The sequence below is a fragment of the Thrips palmi genome, unplaced genomic scaffold, assembly GCF_012932325.1.
Source record: "Thrips palmi isolate BJ-2018 unplaced genomic scaffold, TpBJ-2018v1 HiC_scaffold_15, whole genome shotgun sequence".
NCBI classification, from domain to species: Eukaryota; Metazoa; Arthropoda; class Insecta; order Thysanoptera; family Thripidae; genus Thrips; species Thrips palmi.
In genome coordinates this window covers 10,910,981-10,934,769 of record NW_023144624.1, presented here as the reverse complement: position 1 = coordinate 10,934,769, position 23,789 = coordinate 10,910,981, and the positions used below count along the sequence as shown (strand labels likewise).

Sequence of the window (23,789 nt, the reverse complement as noted above, 5' to 3'; positions counted from 1 at the left end):
TAGTCTCGCAAAAATGGTCAGAAAGTGAATGGATTTCAGAAAATTACCGTTTTTGCTGACTTTGAGCGGTCACTGCATCCAATTTAGATGCGGTCAAAGGCCTCCCTCGACGCCTTACTATTCTAAAGACCCCACTCTTTCATGACCCGCCTCGGGAAGGCTTTGACCGCTGATAGTTTGGGAGCAGTGGTCTCGCAAAAATGGTCAAAAGTGATTGAATCCCCGAAAGTATGATTGTCATTTCATTGGATGATGTTGATTATTTCACTGATTATGAACTAGACGTGCAGTGATTATCTTCACTGTGAGAAAAAAGTACGGAAAAAGTACGGAACATGTCTGGTCAATAATTTGCCTAGACCGTCCGTACTTTCCAACTACGGAACGTTCCGTACTTTTTTTCCGTACCCATTTACATGGGTTCCTATGGAGCAAGTACGGAACGTTCCGTACTTTTCTCCGTACCTCCGTACTTTATTTTTCTGTACCATTTCCGTACAAAAGTACGGAATTTTTTACAGTGTTGAGTTGCGGCAGGGTCGTCTCCAGACGGCGCTAAACACCCTTCCCTTTTGTGAGCCTGCTCCGGCTCGCTTTACTTCTCCAGCGGACTCCGGTCCGGAGACTCCAGCGGCCCCACGGAATGTCCCTGCCGTCCCGCCGTGCCGCCACCGCGCCGACGCCGCGTCGGCGGCGAGACAAAGCGCCAGGTCGCTAATTTGCGAAAACGGCCGGAAAAGGTATCCGAAGACCGCGTGGCCGAAGTGGACGACGGGGGCGGTGACTCCCCCCCCCCCTCCTTTTCTCCCCATCCTCCCGATGGGCCGTCGATGATCCTCTCAGCTGATTTAACCTCTTGTTGCCCCACGCGCCGCCGAATGCGTCCAATGCCATTGGTCGCGGTGTGAACCGTCCGGGGGGCGTCCGGGGGGCGGGGCTCCGATTTATTGTGATTAGCAGCCATTATGCCTTTTGCCCCTCGAGGCCGCGGGGCCTGGTGGGGCCTGGCGGGGCCCTGACGCCCCATCATCGCATCGCGGTGCTCCGTACGCCGCCCCGCCCCGCCGTGCCTTTTAATTTAGATGTAGGTTCAGATAAAGACTCGTGTCGGGGTGGAGGTAGTGGGCGTTACACGGCGTCCCGGGGGACCCAACGGAAGCCGCAGTGCGGCCGACTTTTCCCGAAAAATTGATTGAAGTGAATACACACCACGAATCGCCAGCCGTTGATTTTTGTCTTGGATTTGGCGTTTCTTACGGCCTGTTCTCTATCCACTGTTCCAGGTCTACCACGTGTCCTACGTCATCCTGAAGACTGGCCCCAGTCCGCGGCCAGCGGCGTGGGTGCTCGAACGCAGCGTGGACGACGCGGACGGCGAGGTCGGCGACGGCGCCTTCACGCCGTGGCAGTACTACGCCCCCACGGACGAGGACTGCTGGGGCCGCTTCGGCGTGGCCGCCACGCCCGGCGACCCCGCCAAGGCCGTGCTGCAGCGCGACGACCAGGTCATCTGCACCAGCTTCCACTCCAAGGCGTACCCGGCCGAGGACGCGGCGGTGAGTTGAGCCGCCCTGGCCAACACGGGTTGGGTCGCGGTACGCACAGTGGGTCAGAAGACCGGTGGAGGCTGACAAAATTCTTGACGCGTTTTGAGCTCCAGAGTCGCCAAACGGGGCTCGAACCGAACGTGTGACCCCACCAATGGATTGCTCTCCGAACGGGGAATCCATTGGTGGGGTCACGCGTTCGATTCGAGTCCTGTTCAGCGACTCTGCAGCTCAACACGCGTCTGGAGTTTTGGCCGCCTCCACCGGTCTTTTGGCCTTCGCTTCCCGTCCTTCATGGTCGTGCTCGTGGTGCGCAGGTCCACACGTGGCTCGTGAAGGGCCGGCCCGGCGCCAACGCGTCGTCCGACTCGCTGCGGGCCTTCCAGGCGGCGCGCAAGGTGCGCCTGCGCTTCCAGAAGCTGTCCCTGCCGCACAACGCCGACCCGCGCCGCGCCTTCTACTCCATCAAGTTCCTGTCCATCGGGGCGCAGTGCGCGTGCAACGGCCACGCCAGCAAGTGCACCAGCCCGGCCAAAGGCGGCGTGAGTAGCCCACTGCACCGCGAGTCCTCTGCAGTCACCGCGCCGCCCGGAGAGCAGGCAGCCCAACGTGCACCGCGCCGGCTGGGCGGCCTACCCTCACGGCGGTGCGCCAGTGCACACACTGCAGCAGTGTCAAAAGGGTTGCCAACCTCAGCCCTGGCCTCAGCTTGCCTTTCACGTAGCACCCCCAGCGACCCCAGCGAGTTTCTCTGTCTCTGTCGCAGCGCGCGTCGTGCAAGTGCCAGCACAACACGGAGGGCGCGGCGTGCGAGCGCTGCCGGGCGCGCTTCCAGCAGCAGCCCTGGGCGCACGGCCAGCCCTGCGAGGAGTGCCAGTGCCACGGCCACGCCCGGGCCTGCCGCTACGACGCCGACGTGGACCGCCGCGGCGCCTCCATGGACAAGCACGGCGTCTACCGCGGCGGCGGAGTCTGCCTCAACTGCACCGTGAGTACCACGTCGTCTCGGCGGCGCGCAGTGAGCCAGAAGACAGCGCAGGTGGCCAAGAATCAACCCCACCAATGGACTCCTCTCTCGGAGAGCAATCCATTGGTGGGGTCACTCGTTCGGTTCGAGTCCTAAGCAACTCTGGCGCACAAAACGCGTCCAGACTTTTGGTCGCCTGCGCGGGTCCTCTGGCACACTGTGCGATGACCTTTTTTGGCGACGGTGATGGTGACGGCGACGCCTGCCTCTGCCCTGCTGCAGGGACACACGACGGGCAACAACTGCGAGCGCTGCGTGGAGGGCTGGTTCCGGCCGGCCGGCGTGGCCGCCGACGCCACCAAGCCGTGCGTGCCCTGCGAGTGCCACCCCGAGGGCTCCTCCGGGGCGTGCGCCGCCGACGACACGACGCCGGGAGTGGTGAGTACTGTGCGGTTCGACTGCGGCGGCGTGAGGGGCACCGCGTTGACGGCGTGCTCTTGTTGCTCCTCCAGGAGGCGGGCGCGTGCGAGTGCCGCGAGGGCTTCACCGGCTTCCACTGCGACCGCTGCGCGCCCGGCCACCGCAACTTCCCCACCTGCGAGCCCTGCCCCTGCGACCCCCGCGGCTCCGAGCACGCCGCGGACTGCGACGGCGAGTGCTTCTGCAAGGTAGGCCGCCGCCACCGTCGCGGGATCGAGTTCATTTTGCGCAGTGCTGTACTTTTTCTTATGCTCCGCCCCGCTTGTCCTCCTCCAGGCACACGTGGAGGGCGCGCGTTGCGACCGCTGCCGCCCGGGCTACTTCGGCCTGGACCGGCGAGACCCCAACGGCTGCTCGGCGTGCTTCTGCTCGGGCATCACCACGGACTGCACCGAGGCGGCGCTGGCCTTGACCGAGGTGAACCACTACCAGGGCTGGCTCGTCAGCGACCTGCGCGTCACGGAGACCGTCACGCCCGTGGTGGACCAGGACACGGGGCTGCTGACGGTGGCCGACGCCGACCTGGACGTGGACTCGTACTACTGGCTGGCGCCGCCGCCCTACCGCGGCAACCTGCTGGCGTCCTACGGCAGCGTCCTCACCTTCGCCACGGCCTGGGTGGTGATGCGCGGCGACACGAGCGGCAAGCCCACGGCGGGGCCCGACCTCATCCTCATCGTGAGTCTCGGGCTTGGCGCGCCTCCACTGTGCTCGAATCTCTCTTAATCGGCGTTTCTCCACCCAGGGTGCGAACGGCATGCGAGTGGGCTACGGTGACTCGGTGCACGTGGAGCACAACGCCACCGTCAGGGTGCCCCTTCGAGAAGGCCCTGAAGGCCACGAGTCCGCTGAGCCGTCGTGGTACCTGCTCCGGGACGGCGTCCGGGACATCTCGACGCGCCTGCGGCGGACCGGCTCGGAGCAGGTCGAGTCGCCGTACCGCGGGGAGCCCGCCACGCGCAACCAGCTGCTCTCCGTGCTGGCCGACGTGCAGCACGTCCTGGTGCGAGCCAAGTACCACCGCGACCAGGTGGACGGCAGCCTGGAGATGGCGGTGCTGCAGCGCGGCGAGCCGGCGCCCGACCAGGACCTCCTCGACGGCATGGCGGGCTACTCCAGGCCGGGCGTGATGCTCACGCTGGTGGAGCAGTGCGCGTGCCCGGACGGCTACGTGGGGCTGTCCTGTGAGGCGTGCGCGTGGGGCTACGCGCGCGTGTCGGCGCAGGGCCTGGGCAGCAACGCGACCACGGGGCTGGCGTCCGGCCACCGCGGCCTCTGCGCCAAGTGCAACTGCAACGGCCACGCCGCCTCCTGCGACCCGGACACCAACGCCTGCGGGGTGAGCGTGAGAATGCGCATGGCCAGAACGACGCAGCGACTCATACAGTAGAGGCGGCCAACACTCTAGACGCGTGTTGAGCTCCAGAGTCGCTGAATGGAACTCGAACCGAACGTGTGAACCCACCGCACGGATTGCTCTCCGATCGAGGAATCCATTGGTGGGGTCGCACGTTCGGTTCGACTCTGGCGCTCAAATCGCGTCTAGAATTTTGACCGCGTCCATCGGTCTTCTGGCCCACTGTGCGACTGTCCACCACATTCTCGAGGAGAATCTTCACTAACGTGGATCCCTCCCACGCAGACGTGCGAGCACAACACCGCGGGCGATCGCTGCGAGCGCTGCGCGGACGGCTTCTTCGGGGACGCGCTTCGCGGCCTGCCCGGGGACTGCCGGCCGTGCGCCTGCCCGCTGCTGCTGCCGTCCAACAACTTCAGCCCCAGTTGCGAGCTGCAGATGCCCACCGACCCCGTCGGCGACAACGACGTGCTGGAGGACTACGTGTGCACGGCGTGCCCCAGGGGCCACGCGGGCCGCCACTGCGACAGGTGAGGCCGGCGCCGTCCTCGCCAAGTTTCTCGCCCCGGGCATTTCGGACTGGTACAGTACTGACTTGTTGCAGGTGCGCCGAGGGCTTCTTCGGCGACCCCACGGTGCCGGGCGACGCGTGCCGGGCGTGCGAGTGCGGGGGCGGCCCGTGCGACGCGGCCACGGGGCGCTGCCTCAGCTGCCCCGGCAACACGGACGGCTGGCGCTGCGAGAAGTGCAAGGCGGGCCACTTCGGCGAGCCGGACAAGGGCCTCTGCAGACGTGAGTGTGCTCACCGTCACCCCCCGGCCGCGTTTTCAGCTCCAGAGTCGCCAAACAGGACTCGAATCGAGCGTGTGACCCCACGAATGGATTCCTCGTTCGGAGAGCAATCCACTGGTGGGGTTGCACGTTCGGTTGGCGAGTCTGGAGCTCAAAACGCTTGTAGAGTTTTGACCCCATACTGTGCCTCAGCCCGCCATCGCGCCCCTGCGGTGGAGCTTCAAGCTGAACTGTGACGGAGTGTCTCTTTCCCATCCAGCGTGCCAGTGTGACAATGTCGGCGCCGTGACGACGGACTCGTGTGACGAGGCGACGGGGCAGTGCCAGTGCAAGCCGAGGTACACGGGTCGCACCTGCGACCGCTGCGAGGTACGTGTGTGACTGACTCCCTGACGCCAGTGTGTGTGTGTGACGACGCGTGACTAACCACGTGACTTGTCCGTGACAGGAGGGGCGCGGTAACGTGACGGCGGGCTGCGTGGCGTGCGCGTGCAGCGGCAAGGGCTCGACGTCGACCTCGTGCGACGCGGTGACGGGGGCGTGCGACTGCAAGCCCGGCTACTCGCCACCACACTGCCACGCCTGCCTGCAGCACCACTACGACGACCCGGACACCGGCTGCGCAGGTAAGTCTCGCTTCAGTGCCCCGTGCGCCGCGCGCCCGGCGGGTAGGCAGCCCATCGTACTCGAGCGGTGGATGGGCGGCCTGCACGCGCCCCGGTCGCGGCGCGAACCCCCAGCCAGCCACCAGTGGTCCATTCGGCCGGCCGCGGCAGCGAATCCACTTGGAGAGTCGCTCGAGAGACACTCGTTTTGGGCCGTTTACGACGGCATCAAACTGTTGACGGTGTCGTTTCGGCCGTTTACGGCCGTTTAAGAGGCGAAGCCCCCATCGACATCGACGAGAGAAGCGCGCGTTGCACTCCGCTCTAGAAATCGGCCGGCGGGGAAAAAGAAAGAAGGATAATCTGTTTGGCATTTCGAGAGGGAGAAACCGTCCCGGGGTAGTACGGTCTCCGGTGTGCGTGCGGCGGCCGACGGAATGCCGGTGCTGCGGGGGCCAAGGCGGGGGCCGCTCCGCATCATTCCGAACCATCAGTTCGTCTCTGTCTGTGTCGCTCTCATGGAGCGTCCCGCAAGGGAGTAAGAGAGACAGAGCCGAGAAACGACCCCTCCGAATGAGGCAGCCAGCCTGGCCCAGTGCAGCCCAGTGCATCAGGCTGCGGGCTTGGCTGCCCTGGCTGCCCTAGTGCAGCCTGGCCGTCATGACCTGCTCTGTCAGCCGCGTCACGCAGAGCGCCCTGCAGCGGGCCGTGGCTGGGCCGGCCGGCCGGTCCGGTCCGACCACACCGCGTAGTAGTACTATTTTCAATTAGGCAGAGATTCCCCTCCGAGTATCTCCGTCTGTCAGTGTCTGTCTGCCTGTCTTTGTTTCGCCGTAGCGACCCGGCCTGGTCGCAACCGCGTGACTGGCGCATAGCGGCCCCGCAGGCTGATTCCGAACAGAGCTTTCGTCGCGAGGCGTCTCTCGCATCCCTGCGCAACTCTCCATGAGTAGGAGAGAGAAAGTTCCAGTCGCTCGCATCCCTGCGGGCATCCATGAGTGCGAGAGAGACAGTTCGGAGCACTAGTTCCGGCGCTTTGCCTGGCCTCTGGCACCGCCGCGACACACCGACTATGGGACAGCTACCCAGCTACCCCGCCCCTGCCGACGCCCGTGTCCCCCGAAAAATGATGAGTGGTTCGTTCTTCGGGCGTCGCCCCGTAAGGGGGGAGGGGCGGGGCGTCCCGCGACGCCGCGTGACAGAAAACAGACGAAAGCACACTTGAATGCAGACGAGGCCCCCTCTCCGCCACGGCGGTCACTTAGGTCTGACGAGACGTAACGCCCGTCCACTATTCTTGGTCGCGAGGCGCGCGGCGAAGGGAGTCGCGAAGGGGGGAGAGAGAGAGAGAGAGAGAGAGAGAGAGAGAGAGAGAGAGAGAGAGAGAGAGAGAGAGAGGCGAGGGAATATGGAGCAGGTGGCGCGGGGGGGGGTGCGTCGTGTGCAAGTCGAGTCGAACGGATGAAATGGAGCTCTTTGGTTCTATTTCCGGACGGCGCAGCGCTTTACCGCGAGGCAGACTGACATTGCACTTGCCGCCCCGTCCCTCCCCTCCCCTCCCCTCCCCTCCCTCCCTGACCGCGACGCGACATGGGCCATTTCTCCGCCCGAATCTCTCCCCTGCCATCACGACTGTTTGTTCAAGTGGGACGGACGGACGGACGGATTTGGCGTCTTTAGCGACGCGCACGGCGGGCCGGCCGGCCGGGCGGACGGGAACCGGGTCCGCGGTCCGCGGTGCGTGGTCTGCGGCCGTCCCGTCCCGTCCCGCGCTCGACGCGACGCGACGCTCTCCGAGGCGCTCTCGCATGGCGGGACTCATTGAGCACGCTGCCAGCCTCGAGCTTCACGCTCCACGCCACGGAGTGCCCCCCGTCCCTCGACGGCGAGCCCGGCGCGATCCGGTGCCCGCGATCCCATACACTGCCACACTCGTCTTAAATCGGTGTTTGAGTCAGTTGCCAGCGCGCTGGGGTCTGATCCTCGCCACGCATCTATGATGGGGATTATTTTAGAACCTTTCTGGGAATCACTCGGACTTCTCGGCTTGCCCGCCCCTTTTCTATGCCGGCGCCGCACTGCCTGCGTTGGCGCGGTCTTGTTTTGGCGCGGGGTGTGGGTGGGGCTACGGTTTTGGGGGCTGCCCCTTGAACCGCGGTGCGGCGGTGCGGTTTGTGTTTGTTCCCCCGGCACGACTGCGACTGCGCCTTGACGGTGTCGTGGCGTTGCGTGCGGATGCGCCGCGCCGCCTCGGACCGCAACCAACTTTGATTATCATTCTTGTTTCTCCTGTAGGGAAGTGCGTTTCGTCGGTCGCGTACCGAGGGTAGTGGGTAAACTCATCACCGCACACCGGCGGCGCCGTCCCCGCCACCTTCCGCGACGAACCGCGACGCCGCCAAGAACACGTCAAAACCAACGTCCGGGTTTCCCAGGCGCACCCTGGAAAAACAGGGCATTTTTCCAGGGTGCGCCTGGGAAACCCGGACGTTGGTTTTGACGTGAACGCGGCGGTGCACGTCAGGAGAGGCGTCGGGCGGGCAGGTGACGAGCAAGGGCGTGCTGCAGGACGGGCTCCTTGTCGTCCTTTGCGCCCCGCCCCGCCCCGCCCCGCCACGCCTCGCCACGCCACCTCAAGATTGCATCCGCGACCTACCTGACGCCCCCTTCTCCGCTCCTCCCGTCCCTGCAGGCGCGTCTCGATTCGTCTTGTGAGATTGAGATCGATTGACTCCATTAATCAGTTCGCCGGCGTGGTTTAAAGTGGCGTAGCGTACCGCGAAACGGAGGTGTATGTGTGTGTGTGTGTGTGTGTGTGCATATTGGGGGGGGATGCAACAGGTGTCTTCCCCCCCCCCCCACACACACACACATACACACTGACGCTCCGACCGATCCGCAGTCAAGGTGGAGCAGAGAGAAAGCACATGATGACCGAAACGGCGAAGGTCTTTTCGGCTTGTCGTGGGTTCGAATCCTCTGTTGCGTTTTCCGTTTTGCCACGGCGGGCCCTGGATGATCTTTTCACTGGGGACCGGACCAGCCGCTGCTGGACGGCCTGGTGGGGCGCGGCGGGGCGCGGCCGATGACGCCGTGGATGAGGTTGCTTATCTGGCGGCCCCCATCGCCTCTCCTTTGACATCGGTATTGGTATTGGTATTCGACCATGCAGCCTTTGCTTCGCTTTGCTGCGGCATGCGCTGCCGGCCGCCACGGCCGCTGCTGCGTCACTGCGGCTGCAATTGCAATGGCGATGCAATCTAACGCGGACGGTCGTCGTCGGCGCTTGTCCGATGCCCCGATGCCCGCAGTCGGCGATTCCGCACGTGTCGCCCCGTCTCTCTCGCACCCCTACGGTGCGCCCCGTGGGTGCGAGAGAGACAGCGGCGATAGCGCGGTTCGCAGTGGACCTGCTGCGCTGCTGCGGCACGGCCGACGCGGGATATCGCTTTGCCGGGGCCAATAATTAATAATTTACGCGCAGTCCCTCGGCCGCTGCAACCGCACTGCAGTCACGGCGCTTCGCTCCTATTCCTATTTCGGGGCGCAAATGCGCTGCGGGCCAGCGGGCCGATTCCGAGGACTGCTTGCGTCGCGCTGTGTCTCTCTCTCTCTCTCTCTCTCTCTCTCTCTCTCTCTCTCTCTCTCTCTCTCTCTCTCTCTCTCACACCCGCATGGCGCGTGCCGTGGGTGCGAGAGAGACAGATCGACCAAAGCGTAGCCTTCGGAATCGGCTGGCAGGCAACCACCCGCAACCACCCATGGGCCATGGGCCTGCCCCCGCCATCCATCTCCACGACGTCATTTGTCACTCCGTGTGTCCCGCCCGCAGACTCATTCCGAGAGTCGTTTTCGTCGCTCTGTCCCTCTCGCACTCATGGAGCGTCCCGTATAGGTGCGGGAGAGACAGAGCAACGAAAACGACTCTGCTGCTCCCCGCCCTGACGGTGTAGCAGTGCGGCCGTGGGGGGCGGTCTTGGCGGTCCTGTTGGCCTTAGACTGATTCCGCACGGTGCAGCCGTCGCTCTGTCTCTCTCGTGGCGGTAGCGCCCCTTGAGTGCGAGAGAGAGACCTCCCACTCGGAATCAGTCGGCCTGTTGGCGTGCAACAGCCGCTGTGGTCCACCCTTGCCCGCAGTGCCGCGTGTCGTGTGGGCGTCGGGGCCTCCGAGGCCTCCAGGGCCTACACTACTCGGCGACACTGTCGGCAGGCAGGAGGAAATAAAGGGGCCGCGAATCGGGTGATTTGAACCGCCGTCCTGCGGCCCGCGGGTTGGCTCACAGTGGGCCAGAAGACCGGTGGAGGCGGTCAGAATCCCGGATGCGCTTTGAGCTCCAGAGTCTCTGAATGGGACTCGAACCGAACGTGTGACCCCACCGACGCAGTGCCCTCAAGACGAGGAATCCATTGGTGGGGTCACACGTTCGATTCGAGTTCTGTTTAGCGGACTAGAGCTCAAAACGCGTTTAGAGTTTCGGTCGCGAGCGCCGGTCTTCTGGCAAATCCACTGTGCGGCCGTGGCACGCGCTGGCCACTGCGCCGCAGGTGGCCCCGCCGGACCCTGCCGGACCCCGTACTTAGGGGCGGCGACGATGACGCCGCCCTGCTTCGCCCTGCTTCGCCCTGCCCCCTCCCTCCGCGGCGACTCGGCTGGTGGTAATCTCACTTAGGTATTCATGAGCCGGACCAGCCTCTGTGTGTTCTGTCGCGCCTCACGCCGCGGTGCGCCGCCGCCCCGGCAGCAGGGGTGGTCCCTAAATGTCGCATTTTATTACCGTCATTATCGGACCGAAAAAAATGGAGTCATTTTTTTTTGTGGATCTTTGTGTATGGGCTCTGATTGGTGTAGCGGTTTCAGTTCCTCGGCCAGCCGGTCCGGCGGTGTATGCAGCCTCGCGGCCCTCGCGGCCCTCCTCCAAAAACAACACACGATCACGCCGCGGGAATCTAAACAAAAACGGCGCCGATAAGTCCCCCCCCCCCCCTCTGACCATGGGAGGAGGCATCTCCCAATAACGAGGTGGGCTATGGCTATCCGGCCGGAGCCGGTGATGAAACTGACTGACTGGACGCTGCCATCCCGATAGCGGCGCGGCATACCGATTCCGAGAGTCGTTTTCGTCGCTCTGTCTCTCTCGCACGCATGAGGCGTCTCCCATGGGTGCGAGAGAGACAGAGCGACGAAAACGACTCTCGGTATCAGTGTGCAGGACTGGCCGTGTGGTGGACGGGCCCCACGAGGCCCAAGAGGCCCCCACCCTGGCCGGCCGGCCGGCCGCTCGCTCTCCATGAGCTATCGTGCGAAGCAACATGCTCGTGAGTGTGTGCGCTCGAGCCCTGGTGAGCCCTGGGCACAGCCCTGCTCTTACGCTTGGCGTGGCGCGGCAGGGCGCGGCAGGGCAGGGCGCGGCGTGGCAGCGGCGGCTTCTATCGCAAACCATAAACACGATCTGAGACATTAGCCAGGCCAAGAAGCACGTGGTGCTGCATGCAGCAGTGCAGCGGCAGGAAACGGAGGCCGTGCTCGCGGACGGACGACGCTGGGGCCGCGGCTGGCGTGGCTGGAGGCGCGTAGCGGCGGCGATGTCCCCGCGCTCCAGTACGGGCGTGCCGGTCCTCGTGGTTTTGGCCCGGCGTGCACTGCGTGGACGAGGAAAACAGGGAAGGGAAAGGGCTTTCTCGGCGGCGAGGGCGGCAAGGCACCGAGCCGTCTCTGGCGATTACACACGGCTATTTTAAGTTATCTCGCCGCCACCGGCGCCCCTCCCCCTCCTCTCTACTTTCCTCTCGTAGAATTTGAAGTGCATCACGAATGCGGCAGGCGCGGCGGGCGCGGCGGCGAGGGCCTGGGGGTCAGTGGCCGTCCTTTGCCGGCCGGCCGCCTCCTCTGCGTGGCTCGCCGGCCCGACGGCGTCCGTCCTGCGTCGACGTCCAAAAGGTGTCATCTGCTAAGCTGAGGGTGTAGAGTTCCACCTTTTTGGCGGCAAAAGTGCGTCCCCCGGAGCGAGTACTCGAACCCGCGCCCAGGCGGGATGGAGGCGAACAAGGCGATTGCCAAATGAACCGAGGCGAGGATTACCGCGCCGCCAGATCGCATGCCTTTCCCCCTTTTGCTTTTCGGAGAGCGGAATGACGAACAGACAAGCTCGCCTGCCTCTCCTTTTTGCCATTTTGCCTCTTTTTTCGCCTTTTTGCCGCGGTGCAAACAGACGCCGGCGGCGGCGGCGGCTTGGAGAAGGCGGTGCCCTGGCGGTGCCGCCTCAAAGTGCAACAAACAAGCAGGCGGTGGGTGCGCAGTGTACAGTCACGCAACTCTCGGGGCGGCGCGCCGCAGATACGGCGGATACGCTGAGTGTTGCGAGTGTTGCCAATTCGGTGCAGCGCCGCGCAGCACGCGGAGCACCCCATTCAAATGTTGCCGTCTCACTTGCGGGCTCGCACGCACACTGCCACACGCCGCACGCCGAGACACGGGTCACTTACACGTACAGTGTGTCGTTGGTTTTGGAAGGTTCCATGAGACGCTTGCTGTCGTGGGCTCAGGTGCAGGGGCGTGCGGAGGTGTCGCCACAAGGGGCCTCTGTCCTATCCGTCACCGCCCCGCCCCGCCCCGCCCCGCCCCGCCCCGTCTTCCGCCTACACCTGTGCTCGCAATGCAGGTTGCACCTGCGCGCAACGCTGCGCGTGTCAGAAGCCAGCCCCGCTGTATTCAGTTTCTCACTTCTCTCGGCGAGGCGCCCTTCCCCTTCTGCGGCTGGACCATTCGCCAGACGACGTGCCGCGAAGGACCGCGAGGGTTACAAACCGTGATGTGTAGGACAAACTCGATTTTCAAAATCGATTTCCGAGCTGTCTTTATTTCATACCTAGCACCCATGATCTGCCTGCGAGAAAATTTAGTAATGTGCTTGGTTCGCTAGGCTACGTACTTCTCTCTCTGTTCGCCGAGGCCCGCTGCCCCGCTCCGCCACCGCGCGCAACGCCACAGCTCGTTGTCGCCCTGCGTCCCGCCGCGTCGCGTCGCGGGGCTTTTAGCTCGTTTCCGTTTTGGCGCGTGCGACCTCCGCGGCCTCTTCCGGCACGTGCCCCGTGGGCGCTATCGCCTGAAAGCGTTTGCACGTCAGGTACGCCCCGGTACGCCTCGGAACGCCTCGGAACGCCCCGGTACGCCACCCAGGGCGCGGCGGCGGCAGCGCGAGTCTGCTGCCTCGGCTCATTCGGTTCGGGTTCCGTTTTTCCCGAACGGGGCGTGCTGTGATGTCCCGCCCGCACCCGAAGGCCCGAAGGTTGCCGAAGGGCACCGGCACGGCGGTATATCTCTGCATCGCGGTGGTGCGGTGCTGTGCGGTGCTGGCCCGCCGCACGGTATCCCCAGGGTGCTCACCGACGAGCACCTCACCTTCACGCCTCCGGGGGACGCGCACGACGGACGGGCACCGTGACCGCACGCCGCCGCCGTTTGAGCTGTCCGACTCTTGCAGCTTGCAGCGCTCGCAGCAGTGCGACACGGCGGAGTGATGCACTGCAGTGATGCACTTGCAGTGTGGCGCGCCGCAGAGGAGACTACTACTGGTGCCGGGCTCGCTGCGTCGCAAGCGGTCGCAAGGCTGCAGTGACGCGGCCACTCAGACGCGTTTTGAGCTCCAGAGTCACTAAATGGGACTCGAATCAAGCGTGTGACCCCACCAATGGATTCCTTGTTTGGAGAGTAATCCATTGGTGGGGTCACACGTTCGGTTCGAGCCCGATTCAGCGACTCAGGAGCTCAAAAACCATCCGGGATTTCGACCGCCTCCACCGGTCTGGCCCACTGTGCGCGGGCCTCGCGCCTGGGCTGGGAATGCACACCGCGCCACGCCGGGCTGGACTGCACCTAGCGAGTAAGGGGTATTGAAATGCACGTTTTTTTGAATTCCATACCGGCACACTCGGAAAAGGGTTCATTCTTACCTAAAACCACCGCAAACCAAATTTGAGACCGATCGAAAAATATTTAGGGGTCGCTACAATGGCTGAAAGTTGTAAATTTGACGTAATTTTTGAAACTATACAACTTTGGAGTATTTGAAGCCCTGCGCAGCCGGTGTTGGTCCTAGCTTGTTGCCCCCGGAAACTTTTTTTTTCCGGGATCCAGGCCGACCTAAAGAACCCTACGGGATGCATTTTGAGCGAATGATAACGGAACTGGGTCCATTTTACGCTCAAAAAAGTGTATTTTTCTCCGCTTTTAGGGTTTTAGAGGCCTACCAAACTTTTGCCTTGCGTCACAAGAAATCTAAACTCATGTATGTTAAAAGAAAAAAGGTTGCTCTTTCAAATGGCGGTCACGGAAACAGTCTGCGATTTTTGGTTTAGGCTCCAGAGCCGTTTAAAGTTGAAAAATGGATTTTATTTTAGTGAAAATTGGAGCAAATGTTCACTCGTAGTCACGTGCGACGTATGGTTTGGCCACTAGCGCTACCCGGCGAAGTGCAGGCGGTGCGCTGTGGTGGGAGAAACTTCCCGGGTAGAAATGTACGGCTTTTATACGGCTGCTAAATATTTTGTGATCAAAGTAAGGCGAAGGCGTTCGAAAAATACCCGGATTATGTTCGGACTGTGTCAGCCTCTTTTCTCCCATTCTTTCACAGCAGGTCGCAGCAGGTCCACGCTATATTCGCTGGATCGTGACATCATAGGCTTGATCCTGGGGCAGGGACCGGCTGAGTTCACGCGGTCGTGGATACGTGGACGGACCGCTCAGCTGCAATTCGTTTTCAGCGCTGACGCTCTGGCCCGGCCCAGCGGATCCGCCCTTGTCTCGCAAGCGGCAGGTTTGTGGATCGACGCCAGTGGTCTCTCTTTTGCTGCATCGGCCAGCGATGCGGCACCTCTTTGCCGATATTTTGTCTTTGCCTTCTGGACATCTTTTTAAGGTTGTTTGAAAAGACGTCGAAAAGCGGCCGGCCAGAGACTGGCAAAACGCCCGCAAAATATCCGAATATTTTGTCGACATCTTGCTGACACAGTCCAAACATAATCCGGGAATTTTTCGAACGCCTTGGCGTTACTTTGATCTCAAAATATTCTGCAGCCGTATAAAAGCCGTACATTTCTACCCGTGAAGCTCCTCCCACCACAGCGCACCGCCTGCACTTCGCCGGGTAGCGCTAGTGGCCAAACCATACGTCGCACGTGACTACGAGTGAACATTTGCTCTAATTTTCACTAAAATAAAATCCATTTTTCAACTTTAAACGGCTCTGGAGTCTAAACCAAAAATCCTAGACTGTTTCCGTGACCGCCATTTAAAAGAGCAACCTTTTTTCTATCAAAATACATGGGTTTGGATTTCTTGTGACGCAAGGCAATAGTTTGGTAGGCCTCTAAAACCCTTAAAGCGGAGAAAAATACACTTTTTTGAGCGTAAAATGGACCCAGTTCCGTTATCATTCGCTCAAAATGCATCCCGTAGGGTTCTTTTGGTCGGCCTGGATCCCGGGAAAAAAACGTCTGCGGGGGCAACAAGCTAGGACCGACACCGGCTGCGCAGGGCTTCAAATACTCCAAAGTTGTATAGTTTCAAAAATTACGTCAAATTTACAACTTTCAGCCATTGTAGCGACCCCTAAATATTTTTCGATCGGTCTCAAATTTGGTTTGCGGTGGTTTTAGGTAAGAATGAACCCTTTTCCGAGTGTGCCGGTATGGAATTAAAAAAAACGTGCATTTCAATACCCCTTACTAGCGAGGCAGCCAGCTAGGACCGCTCCATGCCCGACATGCCGACAAGCCGCGCGGGCCGTAGCGCGCGGGCAAGTCGTCCAAGCCGGCAAGCCGATAGATAGCGCTGAAACACGTCGCTGGCAACATCTTATCGCATCTTATTTCCAGAAACACAGCATCGCACCCGATTCCCCTTTCCCCGCCCCTGGCCGGCCAGGCCCTCGGCCAGGCCCTCGGCCAGGCCCTCGGCCAGGCCCTCGGCCAGGCCCTCGGCCTTCCCGAAAGTCGCCCTGGAGCACCTGCCCCCGCCGCCCCCGCCGCCCTCGCCCTGCGCAAACACTGTTGCAGCTTTGCCGGGAGCCGCTCCGACACTGAAAAACCAAACGTGGTCTAGACCACGACTCTCGGAATCAGTCTACAGACGAGGCACCACGCCGTACAGTCCCGCGATGCTCCCCGCGCGGTGTGCGGCGTCGCTCCCAGCCGTTGCAGTCCAGAGGCGCGAGGCCATGGCGAAGCCCCGCCGCAACGCCGGGGCACGCCGGGACAGCGCCCCGCCCTCGCGTCAGGCGCTCCGTCAGGCCGGGCCGCACACTGAGAGGCGTTTTCGTCGCTCTGTCTCTCTCGCACTCGTGGGACGTCCCGCATAGGTGCGAGAGAGACAGAGCGACGAAAGCGACTGTCGGGCTTATCGCGGAGCTGTAAAAGTCAGTCGGATCGAGATAATCTCACCCGCATTCTCGGTCCTCGGATCCAGGGTGTGACGTCACGTCGTCACGTCACTGTCGCCTCGTCCAACAATTGACGACGCGCGTCGGTGACGCGACTGATACGCAGGGCACGTGACGTTTCCCTTCACGGGAATATCATTTTCAGGAGGCGACTGAACGCAGTGACCCCCCAAATTCGGCCCAAATAACGATTTCCGTATATCTTCCGTTCACTGAAATACGGGATGACTCCGTTCTCGGTTGCACTCTGTCCGTTCGGCCGCCTGCCCGCTCGTCCGTCTGTCCGTCCGTGCGCACTGGACCGTACTAAATCAAGGCGCAATGATAGCCGCGGTGGCGCTGTGTAAGTCTCATTCCGAGAGTCGTTTTCGTTGCTCCGTCTCTCTCGCACTCGTGGGCCGTCCCGTATCAGTGCGAGAGAGACAGAGCGACGAACACGGACTCTCGGAATGAGCCTCCTGCCGCGCTGCGGGTCGTGATTACCTACACCTCGGTGCAACGCGCAGCAACGCGCCACGCGGTGCAGCCTCCTCTCCTGGGTGCGGTGGGTGCGCGCTGCTGTTGTAATTGGAGGAAATGGGGGGCTGCAGTTTGTAATTTCGGGACGAAAACCGGAAAGAAATTAATTTATGGAAGCGATTTGAGAACACGCACACACATACACACACAGACACACCGCTGGGATGATGAACTGCGGGTGGCGCGAAAAACGCACTCGCGATTTATGGCCGTCGAGATGAGTGGCAAATGGAAGCTTGATTGGTGTCGCTGCCTCGCTGCGTCGCCCGATCACGAGCCTTTGACTTCGGGCCGACTCCATTATTTATCATTTTCTCATGAGTTTCGATTTAATTTCGTCGGCGGTGCGTTTATTTTTATGCGCGGGGCGCCCCGGGCAATTCAAATTCGTATGCTGTCGGGGAAATCGCTCTTATTTAGGCAATGTAAGTCCGTCTCACGTAATTTTTGAAGAAACGCGGCTTGTGCCGCAGTTTCCGCACGGCCCTCTCTTCTCCACGTTGCGAGTGAGACATTGTAAAGATGGGCCCCCCTTCGTGTACTCTGGCCAGAGGTACCGAGCGCCTCTGGGAAGGCGGCGGGGCGGCGGCGGCGGCGCGCGGATCGTGTGAGCGAGACGGCGGGACCGTGGGCGAGCGAGAGAGAAGGATGCTGCGGACAGCGCGGCGGGGACCGTGCGGGCCGCAGCCTGCCTTGCCTTGCCTGCCCTGCCCGGCCCGCCAGTCCCTCGTCGGACGCCGCCCGGTGCAGACGCGACGCCGCGACGCACACCGCGACGCCCGCCGCGCCCCGCCGCCTCGCGAAGTGCAGCTCGCGGCGCCAAACGCGAAGCAACGCGAAGTGGCGCGAGTAGAAAGGGGCCGCCGATAGTGCTATCGGGCTGCCAGTCTGGCTGCCGGGCCGGGTCAGTGCCGCCCAGTGCACAGTGTTGGCGTCCAGGCCAAAAGGATGAAAAATGGTGGCGCTCGCGCCGACAGTGTTGTGGTTCGGACCGACGCGCTCGGTGCCAGTGAAAGTGAAGTGCAGTGCAGTGCAGTGAAGTTTCGGGTGTAGGGCGCGTCGTGCGTCGTTGCTGCAGTGTGGCGGTTCGCCGCGTGGAGTGCGAATCCGCTGCAGCTGCTCTGCGCCTGCTAGCGCTGCTAGCACGGCCAGCGGCACGGCGCGGCGCTCAGCCCCTGAGGCCGCCCCCGAGCACGTACGCGTCGACCCTGCCCGCCTGCCCGCCACGCTGGACGCAGCGAGGCCTGACCCCCGACTCGCCCTAGATGGCCTGGACATGGCCGCGCCATGAGGCCCGCCCTGGCCGTGGCCGCCTCGCTGTGGGCGCTGGCCGCGGTGGCCTGCCTCGTCCACGCCGGCGGCGCGCGAAGCGAGCACCACGAGAGCAACGCCATCCCGTGGACGCAGACGCGGCTGCACCGGCTGTGCGCCGCGCGCTGCTTCCACGTCGCCGTCAGCGCCACCACCACGTCGTCGACGTCCTCGACGTACTCGGTGGGCGCCGCCGCGGCATGGGCGTCCCCGTCGGCGCCCTCCGGCGCGCTGTCCGCCCTGCGCGCCCCCACCGCCGTGGCCGCGCCGCGTAGGCCCTCGCGGCCCTCGCGGCCCCCCATGGCCACCATCCAGGTGGTGGCGTCGGGGTGGTCCGGCCAGGCCCCCCAGCCCGCGCGGCCCGCGGCGCACCGGCGCTACGGCCAGCAGTACGAAAACTGGCGCGGCCTCAAGTACGGTGAGTGGCCTCAGCCCCAAACCAGCGAGCAACGCGTCACCGACGACAACACAACGAGTTTCCCATTTTCGGCCTTTCTGGTCGCTGCAGGCTGGTGCAGCTGCAGCAAGCCTGATAACAGTGTAGACGCGAGGTGCGCGCCAGCATAAGGTGCTTCTATTTCTGGGATTAGGCATAGGCGCGCACTCCGCCGCCTTCTTCTTCCAGTGGTGCGCCGCAGCCTCGCCGCCTCGCCGCCGCGCCTCCCACCTGGCGGCCCGCAGCTCGGCTTGCTGCTGTGCTCGGTCGTATGCACCGGCACTGCAGCCCGGCCGGTCCAGCTGCGGCATGGCGGTGGAGACGGCGCGAAAAACTCCGAAAATGCGGTCGAAATTTATGGAAAGCCGTTTTCGGCGGGCGCCGCAAATCTCGTTTTACGCCCTCGGCCGGCCGGGGCCACTCCGGACTGGACCCGCATGCCGTGGACGCGGTGGACAGTGTCGGGTGTCGCGGTGGCCCTCGGTGTGAGGAGGCCTAGGTGCCCCGCCCGGATAACGCGTACCTCTCGCCCTGCCTTTGGTTTTGTTTCTCGGGCCGCGGCGCGGCGTGGCCGTGTGGGCAGTACTGGTGCAACCGTCCCTCATGCCGGTGCGTTGCGCCTTGCGCTGTCTAGCGCCGCCTTGCCTTGCGCCCTCGGAGCCTGGCGGAGCCTGGCAGCCTGGCCCGGCCGGCCGGCCGCAAAGAGTGATGGTGCCCGGACTCCCGACGGCCGTATCGGCCCACGCCGCCGAGCGCAGCGCTTCAAAATGAAGGCGATGGGCGCGTCGTGGCGGAGCTCCGCTAGCGGCGGGGCGACCTCGAGTTTCTCCGGGCCGCGGCCTGGACGAGGGCCTGGACGAGGGCCTGGACGAGGGCCCCGCCGGTACGTTACGTTCCGCCCCCAGCGCCCCCCGCAGCAGTGCGCCAGAAGACCGGCGGAGGCGCCCAGAATTCTACACGCGTTTTGAGCTCCAGAGTCGCTAAATGGGACTCGAACCTAACGTGTGACCCCACCAATGGATTGCTCTCCGAACGCGAAATCCATTGGTGGGGCCACACGTTCCATTTGTGTCCTCTTCAGCATTTAGAGTTTTGGGCGCCTCCACCGGTATTCTGGCCCACTGCGCGCGGCTGTGGAAAACCATAAGGACAGTCGAGCAGCGCGGAAATTGAAAAACGGCGCGTCGTCGGCGCGAAATTTCCCTCCGCGAGGGACCGCCGGGCCGGGGCCTGTAAATCACACTCACGCGTCGCTCGAGCCGCGAAGCGAAGGATTTATGAAGAGATTAAAAGAGAGGAAAACAAAAGCAAGCCGCTCTGGTGGTCAGCGCGCTCAGTTGTTTCGTTGTTTTCGTTTTCCGAAAGAGAGAGGAACAGAAACCGTCCGCGGTCAGCGCGCCTAGAGTTTTTCCCTTTTCTCACGCCGAAGTGCAACAAGGTGCCCGAAGGAGGGACGGACCGCGAGGGTGCGGATGTCGCGTCACACCGGGCGTGTCGCGGCGTGTCGCGGCGTCACCGAGCGCTGCAGCTGCGCGACGACGCCGTCGTCACCGCGCTTTACGCTTTACGGCCAGCCGCTGAATTTAGAAACGCGAAACAGACGTGAACACGGCGACGCGGTGCGCGATGCAGGTGCGGCACGACGCCCCCCCCCCCTCCTGCACCGCGCCACCCCTTCGCCCTCTTCGGCCCTCTCGGAGCGGGGGAAGGGGGAGAGATGACGGGAAATAAGGAAATACGGAAGGAGGGGCAGGGGGTGGGGGTCAGCTTGTCTCATTATAGCTGCCTCTTATCTCCCCGCTTGACGCTAACCGTTTGCCTGACACAAGGAAAGCCCCCTTGTTGTAGCGGCGGCAGTGACTAGCAGTGACTCAGCGGCGCAGTGCGGTGCTGGTGCGCTTCTCTCGCTGCCTCTTCTTCTCCTTCTTCTTCTTCTCCCCCTCGTGTCATAGCCCGTGCCCCCTACTCTGTAAGCAAAAAAGGGCGAGAGAGACCATTAAAGTCTCGCCAACCTTGATGAGGGAAGGGGTTATTTAATGCGCCGGCCCTCTTGGCCCTTCGACCCGCCACGAGCAACGTGTGTATGCGTGTGCGTGTGTGTGAGTGTGAGAGAGACAGAGACAGAATCCTATCGGATGCGTGCGTGGGGAATCCGACCGCGCCCTCTAGTGTGCCAAGATGCAGTTAGCGCCGCCGGACGGTTTGGTTTATCATCGCGTAGGTACACACACACACACACACACACACACACACACACACACACACACACACACACACACACGAACTGAAATCCAAACACACGCGCACACACAACCGGGCTCCGAGTTGCACCTCCGGGGCATCAATGGCCGTTGGCGAGTTAGGATATGGGTGAGGAAAGGCTGATGAGGGTACGGCCCCCACGCACACACACACACACACACACACACACACACACACACACACACACGCATGCGCTCGCACTCACACATGCACACGCACAGAGACGCACGCACAGTAGGTAGTCCAACACGCGCACTAAACAAACACTCCGGGGCAACGGCTGTGGGTTTTAAATGAAAACGCACGACCATCTGCAGTTTTTGCGCGCCATTAATTTTACTCTTTCCCCCAGGATTATTTTTTTTTTATCAGATCAGCTCCTTAGAAAGAGACAAAAGAAGGAAAACGGCTCAAACGCGAACGAAAACCGGCTTTTGCGAAAACCCCCTCGGCACGCGAAGCTCTTCAGTGTCTGTGTGTGTCCGCGCGCCACCTTCTCGGATTACGGTGTGTCGCCCCGGACCTCGCTGTGCCCGTGGCGCTACCCCGCGAATGGGGGCCGCCTTGCGCCAAGCACGACGACGTCCCCGTTCCACAGTGGGCCAGAAGGCCGCTGGAGGCGGCCAAAACTCTAGACGCCTTTCGAGCTCCGAGTCGCTAAATGGGACTTGAAACCAACGTGTGACCCCACCAATGGATTGCTCTCCGAACGAGGAATCCATTGGTGGGGTCACACGTTCGGTTCGAGTCCTGTTTACCGACTCTCGAGCTCATAACACTCTAGAGTTTTGGCCGCCTGCGCTGATCTTCTGGCCAATCCACCGTGCGCTCCGTCCCGGTGCGTCTTTGCTCCTGGCTTGCGTCGCGGGCCTGCCTACCCTCGAGGCGGGGTGGCGGGGCAGCGATGCGTGACACGCCGACAATTACAGTTATTGATGGCCCGAGTCCGGTCTAAATCACCGCCGTGCGGAACAAACTACGCAAACTTTAACGACGCGAGCGTTTCTTACGACTGCGGTCGGTGCGCCGCGCCGCCGCGCCGCCCGTGAGCCTGGGACCTTAACCTACGATAAGGAGGCTGCGGCGCCGGAGCAGCGGAGCGGCGTGGCAGGCCTTGGCAGGCCTAGGCAGGCCCACACACTGTTTGTCATGCGTTGCAACGAGTCGCTACACTGTTGCCGCGTCGGGCTGAATGAATTTTGTTCCCGCCGGTGGAGATGGGTATCACGGCGACAAATGACAGTTCATGACAACGACAATGGCGCGCCCTTCTGTCGGCACACGTATCGCACCACCGTAAAGCGCCCGTCGAATAAACGGTGATGAGGGGCACGGCCGCAGGGAAGGCTGCGGTACAGTCCGCCTCGCAACCGCCGCCGCAGTGGCGCAGACGCAGCTCAGTGCGCCAGACCGGTGGAGGGAGTCGCAGTCCCGGACGCGTTTTGAGCTGCAGAGTCGCTGAAGGGACTCGAATCGAACGCGTGACCCCACCAATGGATTGCTCTCCGAACGAGCAATCCAATGGTTGGGTCATTCGTTCAGTTCGAGCCCTGTTTAGCGACTCTAGACCTCGAAACGCGTCTAGAGTTTTGGCCGCCTCCACCGGTTCCCTGGCCCATGCACTGTGCCGCGGGCGGGAGAGACAGAGGGCGTCACTTGGTGTGAGTCGTTCGCATCCCGCAGCGCGGCAAGGCGGCAAGCGCTTCACTTTTTGATTTCCTCCTTTTTCGAGCGGTCAGGGGTTTTAGAGGAAATGGAACTGTACCGGCCCCCGCCCCGCCCCGCCCCGCCCCGCGCTGGACACGTAGTACTGGCCGCCATATTGGCGCTGCGGCTGCGGCGCTACGTGAGGGCCTGTATTTGGAAGGGCGTCCGCAGGCAGCCACCGGCAGCCTCAGCCACAGGCCCTGCAAGCTCGCTGGCTCGCTGTAAGTGCGACTTGGTTCGTAAACTGGCTCGGCGGCATTTCTTTTTCTCCGCGTCTGCAGCGCTGCAGCCTGGCCGCGCGGTGCCGCGGCAGGTTGAATGTCTTGAATGTCGCGCCCAGTTGCCTTCACGCCTCGCGGACTGGCCGGCGGCAAGAGGCCGCCCGGACAGGCAGGCCACGGCCTCAAGCCCTCAAACGCGTCTGTCTGCCCTATTTTGAAAGCGCCACTTCCAAAACAAGTCCTTGCACCCTTCGACGACTGTCACTGCAAGCTCCTGCCGCGCGGGGACTTGAACGCAGGGCCCTTCCCGGCCGCGCCGCGGAGGCCGGCAGTCGGCTCTCTCTATCGCACTCTCCCAAGCTCACAAGCACACTCTGCGAATCTGTTATGGTGACAAGAGGCATTCCAGTTGACAGAGGGTATATGGCCGGGTGTGCCGGGTCGCGGCCCGGTGCGATCCGGGTCAGAGGTCCGCGCTAAAGCCACTTCGCCGCCGTGCTGGCGGTCCGTCCTGCAGACGGATTCCGAGGAGTCTTTTCGTCGTTCTGTCACTCTCGCACTCACGGGCGTCCCGTATAGGTGCGAGGGAGGCAGAGCGACGACAACGACTCTCAGTCTGCTGGCGGTCCGTCCTTGTCCTTTCGGACGCGACCCTCTCGCACGTGGCCCGCCCACGGGGGCTCCTCTCCCCACGCACGCGGCACGCGGCAAGCGGGTCCCCCGGGCCGTCGGCCGTCGCGTCACTCGCGCGGCACCTCCGGCGACGCGGCCCCTTGCACGCGGAGTCACTACGGCGACCTACTTCTGTCGAACAGTCGTACCCCGTGATCCGGCCGCCACCCAAGTGCGCGCGCGTCAGCGCTGCGTTCGACGGCGACTATGAAATCGCACTCGTTGTTTATCGTTGGTCATCGTTTCTGTTTCTTTTGAGTCGAGTGTATGTTCGCTTCTTTGCCTTCCGGAGGAGGCATCGGCGACTGACAAATCGACCACGTCCGCGACGGAGTAAAAATGGCCCCGCTGCGCCTGACGCCACGCCACGGCGTGCCTGGCTGCTACTTGTTGCGTTTCGCGTTTATGAATGGCGCGTCGCGGCCGCGGTTCCCGGCGCGTGGGTGGCGGCGGTGGCAGGACCTTGCCGCCACGCCC

The 23,789-nt window shown here is 62.8% G+C and overlaps 1 protein-coding gene across 1 annotated transcript in view; it reads left to right on the top strand.

The window, feature by feature from the left end:
* The window catches only part of LOC117641218 (laminin subunit alpha-1), a 69,043-nt gene that overhangs the window by 30,923 nt on the left and 14,331 nt on the right, over nucleotides 1-23,789 (top strand). The window contains exons 5-15 of the mRNA XM_034378369.1: nucleotides 1,284-1,556; nucleotides 1,865-2,093; nucleotides 2,294-2,535; nucleotides 2,797-2,952; nucleotides 3,027-3,182; nucleotides 3,271-3,672; nucleotides 3,740-4,333; nucleotides 4,637-4,881; nucleotides 4,956-5,143; nucleotides 5,403-5,512; nucleotides 5,592-5,769. Coding sequence (XP_034234260.1) covers nucleotides 1,284-1,556; nucleotides 1,865-2,093; nucleotides 2,294-2,535; nucleotides 2,797-2,952; nucleotides 3,027-3,182; nucleotides 3,271-3,672; nucleotides 3,740-4,333; nucleotides 4,637-4,881; nucleotides 4,956-5,143; nucleotides 5,403-5,512; nucleotides 5,592-5,769 — 2,773 coding nt within the window. The remainder of the gene's footprint in view (nucleotides 1-1,283; nucleotides 1,557-1,864; nucleotides 2,094-2,293; nucleotides 2,536-2,796; nucleotides 2,953-3,026; nucleotides 3,183-3,270; nucleotides 3,673-3,739; nucleotides 4,334-4,636; nucleotides 4,882-4,955; nucleotides 5,144-5,402; nucleotides 5,513-5,591; nucleotides 5,770-23,789) is intronic.